We start from the raw sequence: 18432 nt of genomic DNA, 5'->3' as shown, positions 1-18432 counted from the left end.
TTCTGATCTACCTGAAGACCCGTGAGATTCTGGCAACAACTGGCAGGTTGCCTGAATTCTGTAACGGTATGTGCCGGGCTAGCAGTGCGCAGACTTGCGCTGACCAGACTTGACCGTAAGCAGGATGCCAGTCTGGCCCAAACTGGGCATCTGGCCGCGGTCCCAGAGCTGGTCCACAGAATTGATAACAACATGGAGAAGATGTCTGCTAGAATTGGTGGAAATTGACACCCCCCCCCCCCCCCCATTCGGCCGTCTGGAGCTGCCAGCCTGAGACCTGCTATGGACTCAAGACCAAGGGCAAATTTTTTTCCTCGCCTGGAACCCAAACAACAATTATATCTGGATTCGGGTTCCCAGCAGCCTTGGGCCGGTGCAACCCCCCCGTGAGAACAGAAGAAGAGATGTTCATAGACGCTCTGTCCCCCCTCCTCATCCACACCCAGTCCCCTTCCTCATGACTCACCGCCTCCCTGGACTTTGTGTGTCTTGTTTTAGTTTGTGCTTCAGTGTATGAGGTTTTTTTTCTCTGTATGTCTGGAGTTACATGACCTTTTTTTTTTCCTTAACCCCCCTTGTGATCCTAATGTATCTCTGTTCTTATCTTGTAAGGCAGCGCTGGTAAACTAGCTGCACAGCCTGAGCTTCAGCTTGGTTCTGTATTACTCTTTTGTCATAAATGTTACATGTCTGCATGTCTGACCTTGGACAAGCTGGCTTGAACTCTGAATTTCCCCTCGGGGATGAATAAAGTATCTTTGATTTTGATTTGATTGATTGAAATTACCAAAGTGTGTGATTTATAAACTCTGGGTGTGTTTGAATCCACACAAAACAGAAATTTGTGAATCTGTAAAATAACTTGACACATTCAGACATTTCTTAGCTAACAACAGACCCTTTCCCACTTTATACAAACGCACTGCGTACACTCGTGACTATCAAAGACGGTCAGGTTTGCCAGGTTCTGCTACATTCCAGGGGCAGCGCAAAGTTTAAGAATCATGCAGGATTCGTGCTCTTTGCTTGGGCATTCGCCAGAAATGATGCAAGAGGATTTGGCTGATGTCATTCCATCCTTTCCAGGTTTATTTGGCGACATTCCCTCTCAAACGCATCTCATCGAGCGTGACGTTGACGTGGGTGATGTTTTTACGAGATTAACACAAAGAGGCGCATTGCAGAGCCCGTCTAAGTCTGATAACACATTCCCGGTTCTGCACAGACTTCCGTGAGATGAATGCAGTCACTAAGTCGGATGTGTTTCCGCTTCAGCGCATGGAAGACCGTAGATGACCCGACATGCCAGCAGGAAGGAGTGTTGGCTGGTCCAGTTGTCCGAGCGAGCTTGTGAGATTTCTGCAATTCTAAGTCCAGGTGGTGAGAACACTTACAGCATCATGCTTTTCGGCCTACGCGATGCTTGAGGCCAGCTGAGAGATATAATCCCTCCAGCGTGTCCTGGGTCTTCCCCGGGGTCTCCTCCCAGAGGGACGTGCCTGGAACACCTCACCAGGGAGGTCCAGGAGGCATCCTGACCAGATGCCCGAGCCACCTCAACTGGTTCCTCTCCATGCGGAGGAGCAGCGGCTCTACTCTGATCTCCTCCCGGATGACCGAGCTCCTCACCCTATCTCTAAGGGAGAGCTCGGCCACCCTGCGGAGGAAACTCATTTCAGCCGCCTGTATACGAGATCTGGTTCTTTCGGTCACGACCCACAGCTCATGACCATAGGTGAGGGTAGGAACGTAGATCGACTGGTAAATCGAGAGCTTCGCCTTCTGGCTCAGCTCCTTCTTCACCACAACAGACCGGCGCAGAGTCCGCATTACTGCAGACGCCGCACCGATCCGTCTGTCCATCTCACGCTCCATCCTTCCCTCACTTGTGAACAAGACCCCGAGATAGTTAAACTCCTCCACTTGAGGCAGGACCTGACTCCCGACCCGGAGAGGGCAATCCACCCTATTCCGGCTGAGGACCATGGTCTCAGATTTGGAGGTGCTGATTCTCATCCCAGCCGCTTCACACTCGGCCGCGAATCGCTCAAGCGAGAGCTGGAGATCACGACCAGATGAAGCCAACAGGACCACGTCATCCGCAAAAAGCAGGGACCCAATCCTGAGGCCACCAAGTCGGATCCCTCAACACCTCGGCTGCACCTAGAAATTCTGTCCATATAAGTTATGAACAGAATCGGTGATAAAGGGCAGCCTTGGCGGAGTCCAACCCTCACCGGAAACGAATCCGACTTACTACCGGCAATGTGGCCCAAGCTCTGACACCTGTCGTACAGGGACCGGACAGCTCGTACAAGGGGGTCCGGTACCCCATACTCCCGGAGTACCCCCCACAGGAGCCCCCGGGGGACACGGTCGAACGCCTTCTCCAGGTCCACAAAGCACATGTAGACTGGTTGGGCAAACTCCCATGCCCCCTCCAGGACCCCAAAGAGGGTATAGAGCTGGTCCACTGTTCCGTGACCAGGACGAAAACCACACTGCTCCTCCTCAATCCGGGATTCGACTATCCGGCGGACCCTCCTCTCCAGGACCCCTGAATAGACCTTACCAGGGAGGCTGAGGAGTGTGATTCCCCTGTAATTGGAACACACCCTCTGGTCCCCCTTCTTAAAAAGGGGGACCACCACCCCAGTCTGCCAATCCAGCGGCACTGTCCCCGATGTCCACGCGATGCTGCAGAGGCGTGTCAGCCAGGACAGCCCCACAGCATCCAGAGCCTTAAGGAACTCCGGGCGGATCTCATCCACCCCCGGGGCCTTGCCGCCAAGGAGCTTTTTGACCACCTCAGCGACTTCAGCCCCAGAGATAGGAGAGTTCACCCCTGAGTCCCCCAGCTCTGCTTCCTCATGGGAAGACGTGTTGGTAGGATTGAGGAGGTCTTCGAAGTATTCCTTCCACCGACCCACAACGTCCCGGGTTGAGGTCAGCAGCTCCCCATCTCCACTGTACACAGTATTGATGGAGCACTGCTTCCCCCTCCTGAGCCGCCGGATGGTGGACCAGAATCTCCTCGAAGCCGTCCGGAAGTCTTTCTCCATGGCGTCGCCGAGCTCCTCCCATGCCCGAGTTTTTGCCTCGGCAACAGCCGAAGCCGCATGCCGCTTAGCCCGCCGGTACCCATCAGCTGCCTCCAGAGTCCCACAGGCCAAGAAGGCCCGATAGGACTCCTTCTTCAGCTTGACGGCATCCCTCACTGCTGGTGTCCACCAACGAGTCCTGGGATTACCGCCACGACAGGCACCAACGACCTTACAGCCACAGCTCCAGCTGGCCGCCTCAGCAATAGAGGCACGGAACACAGCCCATTCGGACTCAATGTCCCCCGCCTCACTCGGGACATGGTTGAAGCTCTGCTGAAGGTGGGAGTTGAAGCTCGCTCTGACAGGGGACTCAGCCAGACGTTCCCAGCAGACCCTCACAACACGTTTGGGCCTGCCAGATCTGACCGGCTTCCTCCCCCACCATCTGAGCCAACTCACCACCAGGTGGTGATCAGTTGAAGCTCCGCCCCCCTCTTCACCCGAGTGTCCAAGGCATGTGGCCGCAGGTCCGACGATACGACTACGAAATCCATCATCGAACTGCGGCCCAGGGAGTCCTGATGCCAGGTGTACATATGGACACTCTTATGTTGGAACATGGTGTTCGTTATAGACAATCCATGACGAGCACAGAAGTCCAATAACAAAACACCATTTGGGTTCAGAGGGGGGGGACCATGCCTCCCAATCACTCCCCTCCCCTCCAGGTCTCACTGTCTTTGCCCACGTGAGCATTGAAGCCCCCCAGCAGAACAATGGAGTCCCCAGAAGGAGCACCCTCCAGCACTCCCTCCAAGGACTCCAGAAAGGGTGGGTACTCTGAACTGCTGTTCGGCGCATAAGCACAGACAACAGTCAGGACCCGTCCCCCCACCCGGAGGCGGAGGGAAACTACCCTTTCATCCACCGGGGTAAACCCCAACGTGCAGGCACCAAGCTGGGGGCTGATGAGAATGCCCACACCTGCTCGGCGCCTCTCACCATGAGCAACTCCAGAGTGGAAGAAGGTCCAGCCCCTCTCGAGGGTTCTGGTTCCAGAGCCCAAGCCATGCGTCGAGGTGAGTCCAACTATATCTAGTCGGAACCGCTCAACCTCGCGCACAAGCTCAGGCTCCTTCCCCACCAGAGAGGTGACGTTCCACGTCCCTAGAGCCAGCTTCTGCAGCCGGGGATCAGACAGCCAGGGTCCCCGCCCCTTGCTGCCGCCCAGCTCACATTGCACCCGACCCCTACGGCTCCTCCCGCAGATGGTGAGCCCACGGGAGGTGGGGCCCATGTAACCCTTTCGGGCTGAGCCCGACCGGGCCCCATGGGCGAAGGCCCGGCCACCAGACGCCCGCTCTCGTGCCCCACCCCCAGGCCTGCCTTCAGAGGGCGGTCCCGGTAACCCGCGTTCGGGCAAGGGAACATTTATGCCCAGGTTTCTGTTCATCATAGAGGTCTTTGAGCCGTGCTTGGTCTGGTCCCTCCCCTAGACACCTGTTTGCCATGGGTGACCCTACCAGGGGCATAAAGCCCCCGACAACATAGCTGCTAGGATCTTCAGGATGCACAAACCCCTCCACCACGATAAGGTGACGGCTCAGGGAGGAGTGATCTGCATCCAGAGTTTTACATATGTGGAGTGAAATTAACTCAAAACTGCTCTTTTGGAGTCAAAGTTAAATGCAGCAAAAAGAAGAAGAAGTGTAGCATTCCTTCATTGCTTCTTCAATAACACTACTGCAAGGTTAAAATCTCAGGAAGAATGTGTTGATAAAATAAAATGTCTGTTTTGTTGAAGTATTTTAGATAATTTGAACTGGAATTTGGTCTGTAACTGGATAATTGGAGGACTGAATGTGGGCATAAGCCAGGTGAAGGTATCTGGGATGTGTAAAATGGTGCTTTTAGCAGACATTCCACAACATCTTCTTATATTGTGTCTTTTGATGATTAGTGGATTGTCTTACCAATCTAAAGGACCTGAGCACAGACAGGCCTTCAACATTGGCCAAGCCGAGCTCCATCAGACTGAGACTAACAATAATGCCATCGAAGATGTTCCAGCCCTGCTGGAAGTAATAGTAAGGATCCAGGGCGATGATCTTGAAGCACATCTCTGCTGTGAAGATGCCTGTGAACACCTGCAGAGGAGAAAGACAAAAAGCTACATCCAAATCTGCACCATGAGACTAATTTCCACAGAACTTTTAAATCTAGGTGAATCGTGACACTTGCCAGGTTTCCGACCGAGAGGACGTTATCGAATTCTTTCGTCATGGGGTAATGCTCCATGGCCATGAAGAGAGTGTTAAGAACAATGCAGATGGTTATGGTGAGATCCACAAACGGGTCCATGACCACCATGCTGACCACCTCTTTGATTTTCAGCCATGCAGGACAACAATCCCAGATCAGACAAGTGTTGGCAAATCTGTACCAGCATGGAGGGCACTTCTGCCTCGATTCTTCCAGCTCTGGAAGAGAAGGAAGAACTGTTCACGCAGTTCCACCGTTACAAACCTATAGGGGGTTTCAGGTGTGTCAAACTGATTTTAGTTCAGGTTTTTTCACCTGCAGCATGACCTGATCTGAAGCAGGAACTAACATCACCACAGATACGGTGAACTACTCTTTTTTTCTTTGTTTCAGTGCAAAAAAGTCATTTTACAAGTACTGTTACATTGAGATGTTGACACTGATTGAAGAATCTGAAATATCTTGACAAAAATAAGTAGTTTAAAAAAATATTTAGCCTAAGGTACATACTTTTATGTTCAATTTCCATTCTGTGTTTTATTCTAGCGAGCTCTCTCACTAGCGTGATGGATGGCATGAAGCTAGCGAGCTAGCGAGCCATTCTCACATAGTAGAATGTGATTATAGAAAAGAAAAACATCCATTAATGTGATCATATTCTTAAATTTATCATTTTAATTATACATTTTTTTAAAATTTCATTATGAAAATGTTTTATTTTCATCATATTTTTATTCAATTCAAATTTATTTCTATTTCTTGTTGTTTATATTTTATACATATGAAATGTTTTTGTAGAAAAACATTGATAATTTGTTTTATTTCATTTATTATTTGAATAATTTTATATTATGAACCTGAAAATTTTTAAAATGCAGTTTTTCAAACCAAAAAGTACTGATATCTTCATATATTTTCATTCTTGATTTCCATTTTTTTAAATTTGATAGATTTATATATTTCTCACTTTACATATTAATTCCAACTTTCAGATCAGAGTGGATCTTTAAAACCAGCAAGCATTTAATTCCAAGTATCTGGAAGGGAAAAATCAGTATTTCTCATTATCAGAGTAAGCTGGTACATGCGTGTCCATTTCCACACGCGTATGGTAACCCTGATCCGCTCATCAAACTGAAGTCACATTTATTACGTCGAAGACAAAGAAATGACAGAAAACGTTCTCGTCCTGCTTCGCAGACGTTTTACGTTTAAAAAACTAAATCTGCATGTAGATGGACGGCCAGGCCTGATGAAGACCCAGAGGTCTTGTTGCATTCTGACCTTCCATGGTGTTGGTGAGGATACTGGCCACGCTCAAGGCTCTCTGCCGGGCTCCTGGTTCTTCCAGATAGTCCATGGACGGCTGCAGGAAACCCGACCTGCGCTTCTTCAACTCCGTATCCGTTGTTGTTCCCTTTTAGAAAAAAGGAAAACTTCATTCAGCTCAAAATATTTATGAAATACTTTGAAGAGAAGCTGGTTGCCTGATGTAATCAGTGACTCAAGCATGCGCCTGTTTTTCGTCACGTTTACGTAACATGGAAACAAAGAGATGGGAAGTGAGGGAAGTCAACGGATGTTGGTGGGAAAATAAACCATGGAAGAGTTGAGTCACCTCAGGCAGCAGGAGACCTACAGGAGAGGTTGTTACAGAAGTTCCACCGACCAGCGACACCACGCCGTTGCAGTCTACGGCGCAGTGCATCTTCCCGTTGGCCGGTAGCATGATCCGCGGCGCCCCCAGGCTGGTCTGGCTGACGGCGCTGCAGCGGCGCTCCAGGCGGCGAGGCAGGAACAAGGAGCCCCGCCGGCTGTCGTTCTCCTCGAAGGTGCTGTGCTCGTCATCGGCGAAGTCGTTCTCCGAGCCCATGTCCCGGGCTCGGCCTCGGAAGCTGAAGAGGCTGGCGCGACTGTTCCTCCGGGGGGAGAAGAGGGATCCGCGGACACTCAGCAGAGACTGGAAGAGGAAGGTTTGGTACACGATCAACCAGAACGCCGTCTGAAAGACTGGCTCAGACTTTCTGGTACCACAGTTCCCTGGTTCAAGTCCCGTGTAAAAGACGGGGACTACTTTCTGGACCAGGTCCTACAACCGGACCCTGGTCCTCTTTAACCGGACCCTGGTCCTCTTTAACCGGACCCTGGTCCTCTTTAACCGGACCTGGTCCTCTTTGACCGGACCTGGTCCTCTTTAACCGGACCCTGGTCCTCTGTAACCGGACCCTGGTCCTCTTTAACCGGACCCTGGTCCTCTTTAACCGGACCTGGTCCTCTTTGACCGGACCCTGGTCCTCTTTGACCGGACCTGGTCCTCTTTAACCGGACCCTGGTCCTCTTTAACCGGACCTGGTCCTCTTTGACCGGACCCTGGTCCTCTTTGACCGGACCCTGGTCCTCTTTGACCGGACCCTGGTCCTCTTTGACCGGACCCTGGTCCTCTTTAACAGGACCTGGTCCTCTTTAACAGGACCCTGGTCCTCTTTAACAGGACCCTGGTCCTCTTTGACCGGACCCTGGTCCTCTTTGACCGGACCCTGGTCCTCTTTAACAGGACCCTGGTCCTCTTTAACAGGACCCTGGTCCTCTTTAACCGGACCCTGGTCCTCTTTAACCGGACCCTGGTCCTCTTTAACCGGACCCTGGTCCTCTTTAACCGGACCCTGGTCCTCTTTAACCGGACCCTGGTCCTCTTTAACCGGACCCGGTCCTCTTTAACCGGACCCTGGTCCTCTTTAACCGGACCCTGGTCCTCTTTAACCGGACCTGGTCCTCTTTGACCGGACCCTGGTCCTCTTTGACCGGACCTGGTCCTCTTTAACCGGACCCTGGTCCTCTTTAACCGGACCCTGGTCCTCTTTAACAGGACCTGGTCCTCTTTAACAGGACCCTGGTCCTCTTTAACAGGACCCTGGTCCTCTTTGACCGGACCCTGGTCCTCTTTGACCGGACCCTGGTCCTCTTTAACAGGACCTGGTCCTCTTTAACAGGACCCTGGTCCTCTTTAACAGGACCCTGGTCCTCTTTAACCGGACCCTGGTCCTCTTTAACCGGACCCTGGTCCTCTTTAACCGGACCCTGGTCCTCTTTAACCGGACCCTGGTCCTCTTTAACCGGACCCTGGTCCTCTTTAACCGGACCCGGTCCTCTTTAACCGGACCCTGGTCCTCTTTAACCGGACCCTGGTCCTCTTTAACCGGACCTGGTCCTCTTTGACCGGACCCTGGTCCTCTTTGACCGGACCTGGTCCTCTTTAACCGGACCCTGGTCCTCTTTAACCGGACCTGGTCCTCTTTGACCGGACCCTGGTCCTCTTTGACCGGACCCTGGTCCTCTTTAACAGGACCTGGTCCTCTTTAACCGGACCCTGGTCCTCTTTAACCGGACCCTGGTCCTCTTTAACCGGACCCTGGTCCTCTTTAACCGGACCTGGTCCTCTTTGACCGGACCCTGGTCCTCTTTGACCGGACCCTGGTCCTCTTTGACCGGACCTGGTCCTCTTTGACCGGACCCTGGTCCTCTTTAACAGGACCTGGTCCTCTTTAACAGGACCCTGGTCCTCTTTAACAGGACCCTGGTCCTCTTTGACCGGACCCTGGTCCTCTTTGACCGGACCCTGGTCCTCTTTAACCGGACCCTGGTCCTCTTTAACCGGACCCTGGTCCTCTTTAACCGGACCCTGGTCCTCTTTAACCGGACCTGGTCCTCTTTGACCGGACCCTGGTCCTCTTTGACCGGACCCTGGTCCTCTTTGACCGGACCCTGGTCCTCTTTAACCGGACCCTGGTCCTCTTTAACAGGACCTGGTCCTCTTTAACAGGACCCTGGTCCTCTTTAACAGGACCCTGGTCCTCTTTAACCGGACCCTGGTCCTCTTTAACCGGACCCTGGTCCTCTTTAACCGGACCCTGGTCCTCTTTAACAGGACCTGGTCCTCTTTAACCGGACCCGGTCCTCTTTAACCGGACCCTGGTCCTCTTTAACCGGACCCTGGTCCTCTTTAACCGGACCCTGGTCCTCTTTAACCGGACCTGGTCCTCTTTAACCGGACCTGGTCCTCTTTGACCGGACCCTGGTCCTCTTTGACCGGACCCTGGTCCTCTTTAACAGGACCTGGTCCTCTTTGACCGGACCCTGGTCCTCTTTGACCGGACCCTGGTCCTCTTTAACAGGACCTGGTCCTCTTTAACCGGACCCTGGTCCTCTTTAACCGGACCCTGGTCCTCTTTAACCGGACCCTGGTCCTCTTTAACAGGACCTGGTCCTCTTTAACCGGACCCTGGTCCTCTTTGACCGGACCCTGGTCCTCTTTAACAGGACCCGGTCCTCTTTAACCGGACCCTGGTCCTCTTTGACCGGACCCTGGTCCTCTTTGACCGGACCCTGGTCCTCTTTAACAGGACCTGGTCCTCTTTAACCGGACCCTGGTCCTCTTTAACCGGACCCTGGTCCTCTTTAACCGGACCCTGGTCCTCTTTAACCGGACCCTGGTCCTCTTTAACCGGACCCTGGTCCTCTTTAACCGGACCTGGTCCTCTTTAACCGGACCCTGGTGGTCTTCCAGGCCCAGTACGATCTGTTTCTGCTGTATGAACACTCGGCTTTGGACCAAGGAAGTAGAAATAAATAAAATCCACCTGCATGACATTAAATCTGTAGTTTTTGTCTGATAAAGGTGTTTCTGTTGGAGCTTCGCCCTGCAGAGACTCGGTCACGCTGTCGATCAGGATTGGTTCCACTGGGTCCAATGTGAACACAAACCACACCAAAGGAAGGTGGGACATCTTTCTGAAACCGGACCAGGACCCCCAGACTGTCCTGCTGTCAGTGTGTCCTCCTGAGAGCCAGCTCGGTCCAGTTCTTGGTTCTAGCGCAGATCGGATCCTGGCTGCAGTCGCTCGTACGTCTGTATTTTGTCATCTGCATTCTGGGTTTATTTAAAACTTCTGTTTTCCTTTCGCGGTTGAATAAAGTTTTTGTACATTTCAGACCAGAATGGGCCGGATTTACCTGGTTAGGTGAGGAGCATCTTTTCTCATAAGAAAGCCGATTGGCATCGACGGAGAAGCGGAAGGTGGACCTCCTGATGCTGTCTTCAGACTCGGACTTGTGGAACTTGTCCCGGACGCCCCTCTCCTCCTCCTCCTCCCTCTGCTTCCTCTTCTTCCGCCTGTTGCGTCGCTCCTTGGCGCTCTTGGAGCTGAGCTTTGACGTCCCCGAGGACGACTCGGAGGTGGGGCCCCCTCTCTCGCTGTACTCGCCGCTCTCCGTGGCTGCTGCCGCGGCAACCTGCCAACCAACCAGAGCACAAACACAGTTGTCATGGCAACCCAGAGAGCCCGGCAGCCGAGGGAAGCAGCAAGACGCTCTGCAAATGTCTAAATGAGCCCCAGACGCCATCTAAAAATAGACGTCTGGATGTTTTCATCCAAAAACCAAACATTTGTGACTTTAATGAGCTTCGTTGTGTCGATGATGAGATGAGAAGCTTCAGAAAGACGACAAACAGCACTGACACGATCACTTCCTCCTAACCCAGCCTTCTGCACATGAATCTGGTCATCCAGCAGAAGGACGAGCTTTAGAGTCGGTAAACATCCAGGACGAAGGTTTTTCACCGCGTCCACAAGAGGACTTACACGTCTGAAGGAGCCTCATAAGACGAGGTTAAACCATCTAAAGCCAGGAGCGGAGATGGAGAGAGGTCTAAAAGAGCAGAACTGATGACACTGATGATCCACCAATCAGGATGCACATGGCAACGATGTCAGATTTACCACGAGTCCCGTTTTTACATGATTATAGCAGCATTGCACCGTTGTTCCGCCAGGAACCGGATGTCTTTTTATTCCTCTCCCGTTTTTATTGACGGCGTCTCTGCTGACTCCATGTTCACGCCACAAATAAACAACCTTGATTCAGTCGATGTTAAATGACTGAAAACGTTAGCTCATGCTAACATTTATCAGGCTAACACTGCTTTTATGGAGCGGAAAAACCTGCACGCTAAGGCTAATTAGCACAAAAGCTAATTAGGGAGAAATCCATAGAATTTTGGCACAATTTTTTTCTTGACTAGTGCTAATGTTAACTGATGCTAATGCTAACTAGTGCTAAAAGGGCCGTTTTAGTCACCCTACAAAGTTTGGGCGCCATTTTTCACCCGCGGTAAGAAGCACTGAAGGGGCAGCTTTGTTGACAACTCCACAGATCTTAGACGCCACCTTTTGCTAATTATTGCTCACACTAACTAGCACTGCGGACGCTCTCACAGAAATTAGTTTGGTTCATGTTTTTCAGTTACGTAACCATAAGCTGCTTGTTATAAAATTATACGAGACACAAACCAAAAGCTGTCTCTACGCCCAGCCCGATCCACCTCAGCCAACCTTTGCTAGCATTCATTACACAAACATGCTAACCTGAACCAAAGGTGGTGACAGACGCCGTGAGGCCTGAAGCAAGGCACGTTAAAGTACCGACATGCCATTTATGATATGTGCCCATCTTTTCATTGAACATTCAAGCAAAAGATTTTGTGTGAAAATATAAACTGCAATATTTAATTTCACTGTAATTTTCTGGGTTTTTTTTCCAGTGTTTTTTGGAGCCCAGCTATTTTTCTTTTTCTGTTCACTATGGAGGAAAATCTGTGAGGAATCTCTCCAACACCCTGTTGGATCTGTCACACCAAGAATTAAGGCAGTTGGAGGTGTCAGTCATCCATGATAATAAATCCCACCGTTTCCATGGCAACACCGTCTCTCAGTCAAACCATCAGCCTCCTTTAGAGTATTTTTTATGGTCAACAAACAAATCAGATCCCACCAAACATACCTGTTAGCTCAGCATTTACAACCCTGGACGGCTGCTTGCCTGTGTTTTTATTTCACTGAAGGAATAAAAGAGAAACCCTGCCTGTGCCTCCTCCTGCTGCCTCTTCAGCTGCTCCAGCATGGCCTGAAACTCCTCCTCCTTCCGCTGAGCCTCCTCGATGGTGGCCTGGTTCTGCTCGTCATAGGCCATGGCCACCACGGCCAAGATCAGGTTGACCAGGTAGAAGGATCCCAGGAATATGACCAGTACGAAGAAGATCATGTAGGGCTTCCCGGCGGCCCGCAGAGTCTGAAGCAGAGGACAACACCGCCAGTTGAGTCATCGTAATATCACAGAGATGGGATGCTGTAGAACAGGCTTCATCTCACTAAGAGAGAAAATACTGAAACTACAACTTTTACAAGCAGGGTGTGAAAAATGTAAATAAAAACTAAATGCAGATGGAGTGATGGACAGTTTCACCGATCCGAGACAAGTGGGCTCTGAAAATGAGGAAAAACCTTGAATATCCCACATCTACTGCATGTAACACCATCATCAGCAGATTCTGAGAATCAGAAGGAATCTCTGTATGGTGGGAACAAAGACAAAAAGCTGGGAACCCCCACACAGCAAGGCAACGAAAACAGACACTATTTCCAGAGTGGAATCATTTGGAAATCTCATCATATTTAAGTAACAACAGAACACAAGGAACACTGAAAGTTAAACACTTCATTATCTTTTAAAATGTTCCCAAACTGAATCTGTTGGCAGTAGTAGCCAAGAGGAAACAGAAAAATGGAAACGTTTTGGTATAAATCAGAAACTGCAGGACAAAAAAGTCATTAACAAGTCAGAAACATGGCTGGATGGAAAGAGAGCACTTCCAAGAGGCAGAGTCTCAGAATTAAAGATGGCAATCATCTGAATCGTATAATATAGCTTATCGTGTAGTATCACAGTGTACCGGACAGTATCATACAGTATCACATGCTTTTCTGTTTGCCACTTTAAATGCTTTGCTTGTGTGCATCAAATCCAGACATTTGCTTTCCGGGAAGGCTTTGCAGATTTCAGCAAGACGATGCAGAACATGCATCCATTGCAGCAGCATGGTGGAACAATCAGTCATGAAAACACAAAATCCATCCAAAAGAAATCCAGAATGAGAGTAAAATGTCTCACTTCTTCTTTAAAATACTGGTTTAAGTTGATCAGATGACTGTTTTTCTATCCATCCATCTTCTGCCGCTTATCCGGGGTCGGGTCGCGGGGGCAGCAGCCTAAGCAGGGAAGCCCAGACTTCCCTCTCCCCAGCCACATTTGCCAACTCTGCGGGGGGATCCCGAGGCGTTCCCAGGCCAGCCGAGAGATATAATCCCTCCAGCGTGTCCTGGGTCTTCCCCGGGGTCTCCTCCCAGAGGGACGTGCCTGGAACACCTCACCAGGGAGGTCCAGGAGGCATCCTGACCAGATGCCCGAGCCACCTCAACTGGTTCCTCTCCATGCGGAGGAGCAGCGGCTCTACTCTGATCTCCTCCCGGATGACCGAGCTCCTCACCCTATCTCTAAGGGAGAGCCCGGCCACCCTGCGGAGGAAACTCATTTCAGCCGCCTGTATACGAGATCTCCTTCTTTCGGTCACGACCCACAGCTCATGACCATAGGTGAGGGTAGGAACGTAGATCGACTGGTAAATCGAGAGCTTCGCCTTCTGGCTCAGCTCCTTCTTCACCACAACAGACCGGCGCAGAGTCCGCATTACTGCAGACGCCGCACCGATCCGTCTGTCCATCTCACGCTCCATCCTTCCCTCACTCGTGAACAAGACCCCGAGATAGTTAAACTCCTCCACTTGAGGCAGGACCTGACTCCCGACCCGGAGAGGGCAATCCACCCTATTCCGGCTGAGAACCATGGTCTCAGATCTGGAGGTGCTGATTCTCATCCCAGCCGCTTCACACTCGGCCGCGAATCGCTCAAGCGAGAGCTGGAGATCACGACCAGATGAAGCCAACAGGACCACGTCATCTGCAAAAAGCAGGGACCCAATCCTGAGGCCACCAAGCCGGATCCCCTCAACACCTCGGCTTACCAGGGAGGCTGAGGAGTGTGATTCCCCTGTAATTGGAACACACCCTCCGGTCCACCTTCTTAAAAAGGGGGACCACCACCCCAGTCTGCCAATCCAGCGGTACTGTCCCCGATGTCCACGCGATGCTGCAGAGGCGTGTCAGCCAGGACAGCCCCACAGCATCCAGAGCCTTAAGGAACTCTGGGCGGATCTCATCCACCCCCGGGGCCTTGCCGCCAAGGAGCTTTTTGACCACCTCAGCGACTTCAGCCCCAGAGATAGGAGAGTCCACCCCTGAGTCCACCAGCTCTGCTTCCTCATGGGAAGACGTGTTGGTAGGATTGAGGAGGTCTTCGAAGTATTCCCTCCACCGACCCACAACGCCCCGAGTTGAGGTCAGCAGCACCCCATCTCCACTGTACACAGTATTGACGGAGCACTGTTTCCCCCTCCTGAGCCGCCGGATGGTGGACCAGAATCTCCTCGAAGCCGTCCGGAAGTCTTTCTCCATGGCCTCGCCGAACTCCTCCCATGCCCGAGATTTTGCCTCGGCAACAGCCGAAGCCGCATGCCGCTTAGCCCGTCGGTACCCATCAGCTGCCTCCAGAGTCCCACAGGCCAAGAAGGCCCGATAGGACTCCTTCTTCAGCTTGACGGCATCCCTCACTGCTGGTGTCCACCAACGAGTCCTGGGATTACCGCCATGACAGGCACCAACGACCTTACAGCCACAGTTCCGGCTGGCCGCCTCAGCAATCGAGGCACGGAACACAGTCCATTCAGACTCAATGTCCCCCGCCTCACTCGGGACATGGTTGAAGCTCTGCTGAAGGTGGGAGTTGAAGCTCGCTCTGACAGGGGACTCAGCCAGACGTTCCCAGCAGACCCTCACAACACGTTTGGGCCTGCCAGATCTGACCGGCTTCCTCCCCCACCATCTGAGCCAACTCACCACCAGGTGGTGATCAGCTGAAGCTCCGCCCCCCTCTTCACCCGACTGTTTTTATGTGTATATTACACAACACTCTGACACGTAGAGCAAACTTTATCTCCCAACCTGCTGGTAGAGGTTTTCCCAGAAGTCCTGCGTCATGAGTCGGAACAGGGACAGGAAGGCCCAGCTGAAGGTGTCGAAGCTCGTATAGCCGTAGTCCGGGTTACGACCCGCTTTGACGCACACAAAGCCCTCCGGACAGAGTCTTTAGAAAACACAAAGCTGTTGTGAACGAAACTTTGCATTTCGTGTATTGGACACTGTTTGGTATTACTGGATGAAAACAACCAATAAGAAATTATTATGTTTTTGTCATAAAAAAAAAGTTGTGCATTCAAAACAGACAAACATTCCTCATTCCTTTGTTTTCTAAATTTACTCATATTGTCGTTATGTGGCTACCAGGTTAATCGATTAGCTGGCTATCTGGCTACCAAGCTAACCAATAAGATAGCCTGGTAGCCAGATAGCCAGTTAGCCTGGTAGCTTGGTAGCTAGATCGCTGATTAGCTTGGTAGCCAGATAGTTGTTAGCCTGGTAGCCTGGTAGCCAGTTAGCAAGGTAGCTGGTTAGCCTGTCCTGCAGGTTTTACAAGTTTCTCTAGTTCAAAACACCTGTCTCAAATGAATGGGTTCTTGTGCAGAACTTTAGCTGTTGGATTGGTGTTGTTGAAATGTCAACAAAGCATCCAAAACCTGAAGGACAGCGGCCCTGCAGGGCCAAAATTCAACATCCCTGGGTTAGCACTGACCTGAACACATAAAGCGCAGGTGAGGTCGAACAGCGGTTGTAATCGTTCAGCACGGTGGTAAATGTGGACAGTCACTGCACATGCTCAAGCTTTGCAAACAGATTTTACAACAAGATGTCTTACCCAGCACCACTTCCATTCCCACAGAGCAGCGCATCCCTACGCCCGGGGAGGTAGTAGTAGTTACCTAAAGGGGAGGAGACACACAGTCAAGGAGGACGAGCCGACGCCGGGGAGGAGAACTGACGGCTCCTTCTAACATCTGTCAGGAACAACATAATGGTGATAACGCAGCTTTAATCAGCTCCGTGTCGCCGTCTCGCCTTCAGCTCGTGGTGTCTGCAGCTGTCGGTCAGTGACTCACACTCCAAGGCTGCAGGAGAATGATGAAGGCTGGTGTTGTGGCGATTATCCGCCACATTTACCTAGTTTGTTCCACCAGGCCTTGCTAGAGCTCCCAGCCATCTCTGTCACTCCCTATCATGGCAGCAGACAGTGTCTACACCCCCCCTCCTCGCCAAACACAGCATCCTGATGCATGTCTGCCTGCCAAGTTGCCGGTATCTGACTCACGCCATCTGGCGCTAAACTGACCCTGGTTAACCCTGCTGCAGACATGGAGGGACACTTTCACAGCTCTTACGCTCATCGCTGATGTACTCCGTCCAGTTGAAGGCGTCCGCTGTGGCGTTGAGCTGGAACATGGAGTTCGTGGAGTTTATATAGAAGCTGTCATCCATGGTGATGTTGGTGCTGTTGGTGGCGTTGCCGCCAACCACCGTTCGCACACACTTCTGCCTCAGGTTGCCCATGAAGAGCTGCAGGCCGATGAGGGCGAAGACGCTGAGGCAGAAGACGGTGAGAATCATCACATCCGACAGCTTCTTCACCGACTGGATCAGGGCTCCGACGATGGTCTTCAAGCCTGAAACGGGAGCGGGGAGGCGGGGTGGGACAAGGACGGTGCAGGATGATTAATGTCTGCTAATTACAGCCACTGGCTTACAGAGAAAAAGCTGCTAACATGAGTTTACAGGAGCAGGTAGCCATGAGGAATGCAGTGAAGGTTCCTGTATGAGGGTCATACCGGAGCCAGATTAACACAGATCACTGCTAGTCACTGATAAACTACCAGAGAAATGGATGTTTATCATGCCCTGTGTAGCATGTACATTAACCCTTAAAACTCCAGGATATCATTGTTTTTAATCCGCTTTCTTTTGCTTGAAGCAGCTCGGTTTTTCAGGACAGCCTCAGCCGTCAGATTCTGAGGCTAAAATTATATAAAATGAACGTATGAACAGATAAAGCAGCATAAAGACTCATTCCCACGTCTTCCTGCTACTATCTACCTGCTGTCCTCACTGCAGCACCTCCACCTCAGCTGCATCCCAAACGTCTTCTTGGCTTTATTCCAGCCATAGAGGATCATTATTTTCCTGCTTTTCTCATCACTTGTTGATCTTTGGCTGCTCCTGATTGGACGTTACCGTCAGTTTAAGCTCTCTGATTGGTGGAAAGTCTGACAGGAAGTGTCTTCATCATCATGTCCAGGTGGAAATAGAGGTCTCTTAGCAACATGGTAGTGATGGTGATGAAGATGTGATAAATAATGGTGGATTTACCATCTAGAGTCTCTGAATAAACACGACATCTGGATTGTAGACCTCCTGGACGGATAGAAACGCTGGAAAACCTCCGTAGACCAGCTGGAGGGTCACATGACCAGCTGGAGGGTCACATGACCATCCCAGTTCCACACTGCTGGTCCTGATGGGGAAGTATTGTCGGTATCAGCGAAAGCGAATGGAGAGATCCGTGAAGTTTTAAGGGTTAATCACGGATGCATTGTCTGCATGCATTCTGCGATCTCTTTCATGTTTTCAGACATTTCAGCAACATTTCACTGCTTATTCTCATCTGCTGTTATATCTGGTTAGAAAATCACCTCAACAGCTCATGGCAGCCCTTTTGTGTGCAGTAGCCAGAGTCCAGGCAGCAGCGCTCGTCCATGTGGAGCCACACCTGTAAGTAGGTGAGTCTGAAGCTCTGAGCTCTGCGCTGTCGGCCTGCGGACATACTGTCCAACAACCACGCCAACGTAAAGGACGCTTGTTTTCTTCCTGTTAAAGGGGAGTTTTTTCCTTCCCACTGTCGCCTCGTGCAGCTCAGGATGGAGGATTGGATCCAAGTTATGACTCGATGCAATCAGTTGGTTTCTATTATAGGAAATGTATGAATTGGCTCGAAATGATGTGGATGTAAAGTGTCCTGAGACTTCATTGTTGTGAAGTGGCGCTGTACAAATAAAGTTGAAAGGAATTGAAAAAATTATGTGGCATTGATGTTTGGCAACGTTTAGCACGTAAAGAGAACAACGGATTTCCTTCCTTCTCCAGAGTCTCCAGAAGATGCCGCCTGTTTACAAGCCTTCACAACATCCGAGCTTGTTGCTCGCTTCACTAGATTTTCACAGGCACTAATAAAC

General features: G+C 51.0%; 1 protein-coding gene across 3 annotated transcripts in view; it reads right to left on the bottom strand.

Annotated features, from left to right (window-relative positions):
- The window catches only part of LOC306773965 (sodium channel protein type 2 subunit alpha-like), a gene marked incomplete at both ends in the record, with an annotated part of 103422 nt that overhangs the window by 70807 nt on the left and 14183 nt on the right, over window positions 1–18432 (bottom strand). For all 3 annotated transcript variants that reach the window (XM_079263919.1, XM_079263917.1, XM_079263918.1), the window contains 9 exons: window positions 5018–5191; window positions 5286–5524; window positions 6591–6723; window positions 6925–7266; window positions 10317–10595; window positions 12225–12431; window positions 15257–15398; window positions 16068–16131; window positions 16588–16869. In XM_079263919.1, the coding sequence (XP_079120045.1) occupies window positions 5018–5191; window positions 5286–5524; window positions 6591–6723; window positions 6925–7266; window positions 10317–10595; window positions 12225–12431; window positions 15257–15398; window positions 16068–16131; window positions 16588–16869 (1862 nt within the window). The remainder of the gene's footprint in view (window positions 1–5017; window positions 5192–5285; window positions 5525–6590; window positions 6724–6924; window positions 7267–10316; window positions 10596–12224; window positions 12432–15256; window positions 15399–16067; window positions 16132–16587; window positions 16870–18432) is intronic.

This window comes from Telmatherina bonti (assembly GCF_933228915.1).
Source record: "Telmatherina bonti genome assembly, chromosome: 24".
Taxonomy (NCBI): domain Eukaryota; kingdom Metazoa; phylum Chordata; class Actinopteri; order Atheriniformes; family Telmatherinidae; genus Telmatherina; species Telmatherina bonti.
The sequence above is the reverse complement of the archived record's forward strand: the minus strand, read 5'-3'. Positions and strand labels throughout refer to the sequence as shown.